At 30.2% G+C, this 11,306-nt stretch overlaps 1 protein-coding gene across 1 annotated transcript in view; it reads left to right on the forward strand.

The window, feature by feature from the left end:
• The first annotated feature begins 1,059 nt into the window (after positions 1-1,059).
• Positions 1,060-11,306, forward strand: part of LOC106457178 (ras-related protein Rab-32-like) — a 22,122-nt gene continuing 11,875 nt past the window's right edge. The window contains exons 1-5 of the mRNA XM_013916571.2: positions 1,060-1,162; positions 3,486-3,646; positions 4,870-4,902; positions 7,047-7,143; positions 8,748-8,804. Coding sequence (XP_013772025.1) covers positions 3,532-3,646; positions 4,870-4,902; positions 7,047-7,143; positions 8,748-8,804 — 302 coding nt within the window. The 5' untranslated portion in view covers positions 1,060-1,162; positions 3,486-3,531. The remainder of the gene's footprint in view (positions 1,163-3,485; positions 3,647-4,869; positions 4,903-7,046; positions 7,144-8,747; positions 8,805-11,306) is intronic.

Below are 11,306 nucleotides of genomic sequence, written 5' to 3' on the forward strand. Positions count from 1 at the left end.
AGGTCCTTTCTTAAATAAAACTAGTTTATTCTTTCTGAATACAATTTTGCAATACACTTAATTTCCACAGTCATACTATAACAAACGCTATAATTCACAACAAACGACTTACGTGCTCGACTCAATCGTCAGTCTCTCTCTTTCTGCAGTTCAATTATATTGTTGCCGTCAGTTCTTGGCGGTCTTATATACAAGAATACCGTGCATCTAGTAAACACTCGAGGCTTCAAGAAGGGACATGAATTTTCTAGAAGCGCATGACGTGTTACTAGCGTCACGTGACCTCCGCTGTCGTAACACTACTTTTATTTTTGTAACAATGTACTCGTCTATTGAGAATAGTTTTGGAACAACTCTATCTGTCTTAACTACTTCTTTGAACTCGTATTTATAATTTTACTTAGAATATAGTGGAAAACTTGACGTCAAATCCTTCAACTTTCTAGGCTTATCTAAAGTTATCATTATGACTCTTATCTCCCTCTAGTTAATTAACACCTCCCAATGGCTCACTGGTAAGTCTGATGGCATATAACGCTAAAAACCGGGTTTCGATGCTCGTGGTGGGTACAGCACAAATAGCCAAGCTCCCTTGTGTAGCTTTGCGCTTAACAACAAACAAACAAACCTTTAGTTAACAAATAAATTACAAAATAAAAAATATAACTTACAACTATAAGATAATCATTTGTATTTTTCAAATATATACGAACACGAAATACATGAAATATTTTCGTATGTGCTATACAAAAATATTTAACCTCATCAGAAATAAAGAGGTAAATATAAGTATTAAAAACTGTTTTACTATCAGCACACTAATGCCAAACAACCCCAAAGTATACTAAGTAAATTTATGTATCAAAAAGAGCACTTGTTTTATCTTTATCCTTTAAGGTTTAACTACAAGAGCTCGTGCAATAATATCTAACTTTATTAAATATTTAAATAAGACACAAAATGGCTCATGCAATATTTTGCTTCGTTACGATTGTTATGACTACTCGTTCGCCAAACAACATCGCGATCTTCTTGAGACTCTGGTATGAATCATTGTGTCTAACATGGGAATGCCAGCGTTCTTTGACAGAAAATAAGTCAAGGTAACTTAAGCGTTAACGTTGCTAATGCTTCTAGGATTTGGAACTAATACTGACAGGAGGTGAGAAAGTTTGTTCGTTTCTTTTAATGTGTGTTTGTTCATGTTAAAGTTACTGTCCAATATTCTGATAAATAATAATAGCTGAGTTTTGTATTGTAATTTGTAAGTTAATACTACTAGTACTAGAAAGGTAGAGTTGTGGGTACAGTAAAGCAACTACATTAACAAATTACAACACTGATAACAGTTAACATAGTTTCACGCAATCATATTCTCATAAACTTGCGTGTTTTGATTTTATTCAAGTTGCAGTATAGTGATTTATTTTATGGATTTCTGCTGTCTTTATTGTGTTGGTGATTTTCAGACGACGACAAGCTCAGCCTGTAGTCCAAAACAATATCATAGTGTCACTGATTAAGTATCCATTCGTTTTTTGTATATTACATTAAGGATATTTTCATTATAACTACAATGTAAAAGTACTTTGTAACAATTAAATTATATTGATCAGAAGAAGAGTCAAGGCTGTCAAACTGTGTTTGTGATGGGATGAAACTGCTACAGTAAACAATATGATGTGAAAAATTGAAGCAGAGCATTATGACTCTGATGAAAGTTTGCATTTTTCTAACATTCAAAAACATTATTCATACTCTTATATTTTCAGATGTTTCAAAAAGTTTTTCAAAGTGCAAATGATTAACTAATTGTGAATGTCTTTGTTTGCCAATCAGTTCAAATAGAGTTTGAAAAATATGGTACATGTTTAACACTTATGGCTAATTATAGAAACTCAAAATTTGTCTTAGTGGCACTCATTTTAATTTTTTGGATAGTTCAAGAAACTAAAACACATTTCTAACTGTAAGAATAACCCTCAATCTAGTGTGTACTCATATTGTGAGTGCAAAAAGAATGCTTTCAAACTAACATTAGTTAAATATCATAAAAGGTGCATGTCTGTATGAAACTTTTAAAGTTTTATTAAAACAAACCACCACCAACAAAGAATATTTCAGTTTGGATATTTTAGGTAAACTACTATTTTTTTAAAGTAAAATAAGTTGGTATTTAATTCACTCTGTTTCCACAAAAGATTCTGTAAGAATTACTAATTACATTAAGGTTTGTAATAAAAATTCTTAGTATAATTTAACCAGTAAAAATATGCTAATTAATTTTAGCAGTAAAGTATTAGCTCGAATTCTAAAAGATGACCTTTTAATGTTTTATATATATTTGATGCAGCATTTTAAAGAGAAATAAAACTCCAACCTGAAAAATTGATAATTTTTCTTCTAGTTTTAAAAAGGAATAAAAGACCAGATTTTTGAGCTACTCACATTAATTTTTGGTAGATTGTTGCACAGGGAGAAGGTGCACAAAGATTGGAGAATGTCTAATGTCACTCTATGTTTTTAAGGGTGGGAATAAGCATTAAACTTTTTGTCCCAAACAACTAACATGGAAATCATTTTAACCCTAAGTCTTTACTTTAGACTTAATATACCAACACTCACTACACTTGTAAGGTTTCACACACCCCTTCATGGCCCCCTTGCACCCCCATCAGCAAAATCACAATGGCCAGACAGTAATCGAACTATTCTATCTGGACAAATCCTACTGTATATAAAAGCCCATGTGTGTCACATCATACTTGATTTCTTGAAATATCAGGAGTCATAAAAGCCAAATTGCTTATATAGGTTACATTATCTTGTTATAACTGTAATAAAGGTTCATTTGCCAAGTATTTGTTTGACTTACCAACTGGTACAAGTCATTCTGTAGTACCTCAGTACAGCTAGAAATGCTTAAAGTTTCATGTATTCAGCATTTTTACTAATTGTGCCCCTATCCAATGAGCACCGCTATTGATCGAAAGGCCTCTTCAGCATTGGATATGAAAGATGTAGTGTATTCTGCACATTATAACATATTCATCTTTACTTTCTTTCTTAGATTTTTAGAATATACCAAGCTAATTGTCAATATCAACAGTTATTATGTTATAGTTTTAATCCACATTCATGGATTAGTATTACTATTACCTAGATTACCATTTTAAATTTTCTTTTGTTTTTGTTTTTAACTGGAGAGAGGTATTAAGTTGCAATGTCAGTTGTAGGAAGGAGTTTACTAATTTCTAATTTCATTAAGATATAATGTTGGTGTAAATTGTAAACTTCCAACTTTTTCTTCGGTAAGTATTCATATATGAAATGTAAGTTTGTCCTTTTTTCCCCCTACATTTAGGTATATGTATGTTACTTCGATTATCAGTTTTCCACATACTTATGAATGCATATCAAACTTTTTCATAGAATTAATCTGTTTATGGAAACTATAAAAAAATTATTTGCTAAATTCATCATAGGTTTTTGAATGTACTTGAAGTTTGACCTACATAAAGAAAATCAGAGATGACTGCAGTAGTGCCATTTCGGGGAGAAAATAATACTTTGGAGAATTCAATTACTAATTATGAGACAGAAGAGCTACTTTTCAAAGTTCTTGTCATAGGAGACTTTGGTGTTGGTAGGTCCACTTGCAATTGCTGAATTTGTCATTTATGGCAAGAATTATTTCCAAAACTTATAATAAAACTTGAAAAGTTGAAATACTGAATAAATCAAAAAATTAAGTGTTTTGAAAAGAGTTTGTCAGTTCAAAAAAAATGTTATTTCAGATATTTTAACTATAAAAGTGAAACCATAAATTTTCTCATATTCTTGGTGAACTTCATCCAGATTACTTAAAAGGTTGAACACTATTATTATCTGAAAGTGTAGTCTTCATTTTTAGAAATTGATGCTTTCAACTACATAAATTAAATGTTTATAGATTTTAAACAAAGAAACTTATCTATTCCTTATTTTACACTGATAACCAAGAGACTAAGATAGCTGTAACTAGCCATTGTTTAGGTATATCTGTAACAGTGGTTCCCAATCACCAGTTCATAACACTGTTGGAAAGAAATGTGCATTTTAAAATATAGTTACTCGAGTATGTTGTTTTAGAATGTAATATATAAGTGTTTAAAAAGTGAATATTGTATAAAGAGGTTGTGAAATTTTGGTATTGGAACTAGCTTGTCCTCAGTTAGAAAAATGTTGGGAACCACTGTGCTATATTAATTTACATTGAGCATTTTTAAGGTTATTTATATTATTTTACTACTTGTTATTCATTTTGAAGAACCAAAATACCTAGAAAATTACTTATCGGTGAAAAAATGTAACATTAAAGAAAAGCTCGTATTATTTACCATCCATAATCAAAATTTTCATTTGAATGAATTGTAAGTAAAGTTATCGGCATAAGTTTAGAGATTTAGAGAAATTTGAAAAAGATTTAAAAAGATTCTTTAAAAAAGACTTAGGTTTATATATAGATCTTATTTCAAACATATTGGTTTCTGGAAGTTTCAAGACCTGTACAAGTAAGTATAACACATTTGACTAAGGAAGCATATTATGCTAATATAATAATAGGTAGGCAAACAATGATTTATAAGCATAAGGAAATATTTTATTGATGGTGGAACATACTACATGTTTTGACAGAAAATTGGTCTATCTTCTTCAGAAGAAGGGAGACCAATGTTCTGTCAAAACATGTAGTATGTTCCACCATCAATAAAACTTTTCCTTATGCTTATAAATCATTGTTGCCATACCTATTATTAAATATAATATGCAAAATGCTGAATGTTTAACTGTTGAAATAATGTGTGATAAATATATTTGTCATTTCAGGAAAAACTGCAATTATTCGGAGGTACACAGAGGGTACGTACAAAGTGCAATTTTGTTTAGTTAATTTAAATAATATGTAGAGATAGAAGAGTAAACGTTTCTAGTAATGGACATGTGTCATATATGTATACCATCAACATTACTTTCTATAGTAAAAATGACAAAATTTTGTATATTTTGGTGATTCATGGTATTTATAACACAAGAGTAATTCATATTCAATTAACCCTTTCTGAACCAGGAAAGTGTCATTGTCATCCCTTGATTTTTTTTTCCTACTTATAGTGGAAATACTTAGCTAGATTTCTTTCTGTGTTTGGAAAATTTCCAAAATTTTTTGAGAGACACTGTTTTGACAAAACATTAAGATTATTTCCTTTTTAATGAGAAGGCTCCTTGGTAGTCTAGCACTAGATCTGAAGGCTCATAACACTAAAAAGCAGGTTTTTGAACCCAAAGTGGACAGAGCACAGATAGTTCAATGTGCAGCTTTGTGCTTAACAGCAAAACAAAATAGTTTTGGAATTTCACTTTGTTTTTTTATTATGATCAGAAAGTCCATTTTATGTATACAATTAGTATTAAATTGATTGATGTTCATGAATATACTTCTTTTCATACTTTACTTTGCTGATTGCAGTAGTCATGTCTTCTGGCTATAAATCATAAACACTAAAACTGAAAAAGATTTAGGCATTAGTATTTTTTGCTCACAATATTCTTAGTCAAGATCAGTTTTCATCTAATATACCTTTTTTTCCATAAACAATAAGTTCTTTTACTTATCTACATTGTTTGAATACAATGATATTCTGATTCGAGTCATCAGAATATTTTGCTATCATCCACCATATTCTCTAAACCTAATTGATGTCTTTTCATATGAAAAAAAATTCTTTACATTTCAAATATAATCTAACACAAAACATGTTCAGGAACAAAAGAGGTGTCTGAACAAACTGTAAAAATTCCCAGTTATTTAGTCATTGTTCTTCTCTGTAAGAGATCCATCTAATAACTTTTCCCACAAAACCACAGATAGCTTCTTACACATCTTTATTCATTCTACATTGCAGTATTTGCTCAATCACCTACTGTAAGGTCATTAAAAGGCGGTGTGGTAATATAATTCAGAGATAGAGAATAAAAACCATGCGAGAAACAAAACAATTATGATTATATTCTCAAGGAATAGATTCTTTAATACAAGTATAAACCTTTGGTTTGGGATGTGCAGAAAAATTTTTAAAAATCAGAGATGTGCCTAAATAAGGGAACTTTTTTTAATTTTTCTTTACAAATTACATGAAATAAGTGCTACAAATTGCCAGAATATAATTCTAAAATATTTTCCAGTAACAATTTTGTGAAATAATTACAATTATTATTTTTGCTTAAATTTTGAAATTTAATATGCAGATATGCACTCAGCACCTGAAAGGTACTCATCAGCCTAGAAAAGATTACAGAAATTCAATAACTTGATTGCCTTTGGAATGTGTACCTTCAATCTTCCAAATGTACATGCATTATCAAGTTTTTTAAGTATAAGTATTCCATTGACCAATCATACTTGCATGTAAAATATTTTACTGCATCATATGATCATAGTAAGATGTTCTATATACATGTCTTAATACTGTTTAGTTGCAAACATGTATATGTAAATGACAATTTCTAAATGACATTTCTAAATATAACTTCTCTCTCACCACTTGAAACTATAATCATTTATGCTAAATGTTTCTTTTTTTTATTCATATTTGTAAATACTGTGTTTAATTATTAGTAGTACTAAAAATTAATAGAATTTATTTAGTTGCAACTAACATTACAGAGTACAGACATGTTCTCTGAAGGTAAATCTGAATTTGATATTGCAAATTAATTAATCTTGTTCGCATTTATTGTCACATGCATTTATATTTTATGTCTGTGAAGACTTTTTTTGACCAAACTTAATTATTAAAAGTAAATATATGAATAATGATATTTTTTGTTGAAGATTCGCAATTATAGCAAAGAAATTAGCATATTGCACTAAAAACTAAGCTATAGTTTTGACATTACTTGTGTTTAAATATTGGCTCTTTTAGATGAGATTATCAGTAAATGTTTATTTCAGGAAGTTCTATATTGAAAATAGTGAATACTTTTTATTATATTATGTTTTTCAGGTGTGTTTTCTCAATATTATAAAATTACCATTGGTGTAGATTTTGCTATAAAATCCATATTGTGGGATGCCAAGACACGCATAACACTGCAACTGTGGTAAGCTATTACTTATTTTATTTTATTGAACCTATATGAGAACTGAATACAATTAGACACTTAAGTTTAGCACTATGATAGGTTTCATAAGAGTAAGGTTTCTATTCTTGGGTGGGTTCTTTTGGATTATTCAGTAAAAAATAATGGAAATTCCAATCCTCATAATGATAATAAAATGTTGTTGTTTTCTATCACTAGTTCTACAAAATAGGTTAATTAACACTCACTAATATACCTGGGCTCATAGTAAACCTTAAAATTATATTAATTTCGTTGACTTGCTAACTTAATGCGTGTGTCTTTCTTGTCTCACTAGTAATTTGTTGAAATATAAACTCAACATTCACAGAATTGAACTAACACATGATTGACCAACAAACTTACTAAAGTGATCAACAATCTTTCTGATCCAACTTGTGTTTTTATATTGTTCAAATATTTTCTACTCTTTCTTGAAACAAATAAATACTAGCCACACACTCATCATATGATATCCAAAACTCCCTTTAATCAAAATAATTCTTGAATGAATTATCATTTTTTCCAATTTATCATGTTACCTGCATATTTTTGAGAGAAATATTTTCAATTTTTCTTTCCCACTAACAAAACCTTTTAATTATTGTTTGTCTGTGTATGTATGTATAATCTTTCAGAAAAAAATGGTTGTGCATATAATGGCTACCATGTATCCTAGGCCAAAGTAATAATATATATAACTTTATTCTTGACATTTTGAGATTAAGTGTTTCATTTTCTAATCTTGTTCAACAATGAGTATAACAGTGACATTTGATGATCATGGACAACAGAATAACTGATACCTATGCTAATCATGTTCATCATTTGAAATAACAGTTACATGTGCTGATCATGTTCATCATTTGAAATAACAGTTACATGTGCTGATCATGTTCATCATTTGAAATAATAGGTGCATGTGCTAAACATGTTTAACAATTGAAATAACACGTATACATGCTGATCACATTCAAAAACGAACATGACAGTTCTGATCATGTATAACAATGAAAATAATAGATACATGTTTGTGTAAAAGTTCACCTATTCTATTTTATGATCAGTATTTGTCCTTGTTATACTCATTGTTGTACATGACTTAGGATTTTTAAATCTTTTTGAACTTTAGGAATATCATTTCACATGCTATTTATCTAAGTGAAAATTAAATCAATTATTTTTTATATCAACATGACATTATATTGTTAAAATTCAGTGTTCTGTTGTCTATCTTAACTTAGGTATTTAAGCATCCTTCTTATTCTACTGGTAGCTTAATAAGCAAATTATCATAATTTATATAAAACAAAATGTAGTAATAGTGTTATACACTGTCTATAACTCAAGTTTGTATTTTTTTTATTTCTGTAAGATGCAAGGGTTAGAGACTTAAATTCTATCAGTCTGTATTATAAAATATATAAGGAATTTCAAAAATAGATCCAAAACTTGAGCACTTTTGAATAGTTGATTCTTCTTCTTCAGGAGAGTATAAAATGTATGGATATTAAAACAGTCAGGCCTTGTTAACGTACTTTAAAATCATGAAAAGGAAATGTTCTCTTTTCTGTGACATCTTGTAGGGATATTGCAGGCCATGAACGCTTTGGGTATATGACTCGTGTGTATTACAAGTATGCGTAAGTATATAAATTCTTTCACTCTGTTTCCTTTTAAAATAAATTACAGCAAATGCCAGTTTTGCAGCAAATATTTCTTGCTTCAACTAATCTTATTTGCTTTTGTTATGGGTCAGTCACAATTTTCACAAGTGTACAAAACATATGTTTGAATGGAGGAGCACATGTTTACTTTTTAAAAAATGTTTAAAAAATCTCATTCACTATTAATACATAACTGCTTCCTGGTACAATAACTAATGTTTAATAATATATCTGTTTTAAAAACTTGCCATTTTAAGAGTATGTTTTCAGAAGAGTGGTGGAGGGAAGGGTTCATGAAAACGTGTACATTTTGTGTGATCGTGAAAATGTCAAAAACTGTGATTGACCCTTTAATAAGGAAGGTACCAGTGGCATGCAGTGAGTTTTCAAGTAGGTCCTACATTAATAACTTATCATTGTAATATACCTCCAGAATAGATATTTGTAGATGAAATCCAACCATCGACCTTTCTTTACATATTTTTCTATAACGGCATCAAGAAAGCTCTTCTTAGCTTGTGAAGGAAAGCATGCTACCTGTAGATTGTTCACGTTGAACGTCTATGCATGCACTAGGTATCATGTGGCTTTACTAACATGTGGTGGCGACATCACTCCAGAAAACAGGATACTGCTGGAAGTGCAAAGTTAGGCATGCAAATTTCATGTAGCATTGCATGATTATGACTAGACATGCAGAATTCTCACAGCAGGAGATGAGAATGCTGCTGCAGTGCAAAAAAGACACAATAAACAACTGATAAAATAGTAATTATAAATGTAAAAGACATTTCATTGTATATTATTATCACAGTAGCAAATACAAGGGTGGGGCTCCGAGGGTTTGAACCCTGCCCTTTTTGATGTGAAGTACCTTCAATATGCAATATATTTTTCATCAATTTTCAATTTTAAAAGCTGAGAAAATAATAATTATTAAAAACAACATGTTGTATAATTTTGGTACATTATTTTCCCTTTGCAAGGAAATCCTATACCTAGAGTCAAATTGACTCTATAGAGGTACTGCGAGCTATAATCCCCATTTCCCAAAGGTCTCAGGAAAATCATTCGTGTCCATCATGTGCTCTTACTCATATGACCACATTTTTAAATTGGCAGGAAACCGGAGATTGTTACAATGTTGAATGCACTTGTAAATGGACTAGGGTTGTCAACTGTCTATTTGAATTAGCAGATTCCTTAAAGCTGTCTATTTTGTAAAATGCCTGTCCATGATTTTTTTCATTTGTCCATTAATCTAAAATGTGTCTATTCTGAAAGTGCCTGTCCATAAAAGATTTTCTTTGTCCAATAACCTAATATCTGCCTATTTTGACTCCAAAGCTTGTCCATTGTGAATTTTACAATCTTGCTTGAATTCTTTATTGGTATTTAGGTCTATTCTTGTGTGGACAGGGGGCCAATAAGGTATGTTTACACCCTCTTCCTCCTTCCTTTACAGCTGTTGATATTATAGTATGAGAAAATACAATATATTTATTACTACATGATTGGTCTTGGCTTGTACTCCAAGCACAAGTACAACATCTGACCCCTTTCAAGGCCATTTCCATGTATGAAGTGCATTAGTATACTAAATTTTACTATGTAAAATGACAGGTTTACCTGCTAGCAGTAAGTAACTTGTTCTTATACTTATAATGTTAACCTTTTTGCTATGAATAGGTCAAAGTGCATATGCCACGACATTTACAGTTTACAGTTGCATTCAAAATTTAATTAAACTACTTTATCATCAATAAACTTGGCATTAAAACATGATTTATAGATCAAATTTTAAAAACATAAAAGTTTCAATTACTTATTTTTAAAAGTATATATATAGTACTATGCAAAAGTGTTGCAACCAAAGAATATTTTGTCATTCTTCCCATTTTATGGGGCTAATTCTTCCATGCCATTACAGAATGTAAATTTCAACACTATGGTAATGTTTCACTGATCCCTGTTGACAGTTAAATGAGCCAGAGTGAGAATATTTATCATTCTTTAGAAATCCCATATTCGTGTACCAAGAGCATATCATGAGGGTTCTGCTTGAATGAACATACTGATCAAATTTAGGGTCTGAAATAACTCTAATGGTACCCAATGCAGCGTCTTAACTCTAGAGAAAGAAATTAGTAAGGAGCTAGCGTATGGTATCAGTATATGCTAGAAGAAATCAATGTAACAGCACTCCATAAATAAACCTTGATAAAAACAGTGTTTAACACTATATATATTAAGTTTTGTTGTCAAAAAATGTAGAGAATTGTCAATAGAGCAGATAGTTTGCATAAAACCTTTACATGATGCTGATTGGACTCTCCAACAAATTGCTGCAGACTTGAAATTCTTCCCAAAAACTGTCAAGTACATCCTAGATTAGCATTTCCCAAAGTGTGGTCTGTGACCCTGTACCGGTCCATAAAAAAAAATGCTGTTCCGCAGAAAACTAAAAAATTAAATTAA

This window comes from Limulus polyphemus, unplaced genomic scaffold (assembly GCF_000517525.1).
Source record: "Limulus polyphemus unplaced genomic scaffold, Limulus_polyphemus-2.1.2 Scaffold300, whole genome shotgun sequence".
NCBI lineage: Eukaryota > Metazoa > Arthropoda > Merostomata > Xiphosura > Limulidae > Limulus > Limulus polyphemus.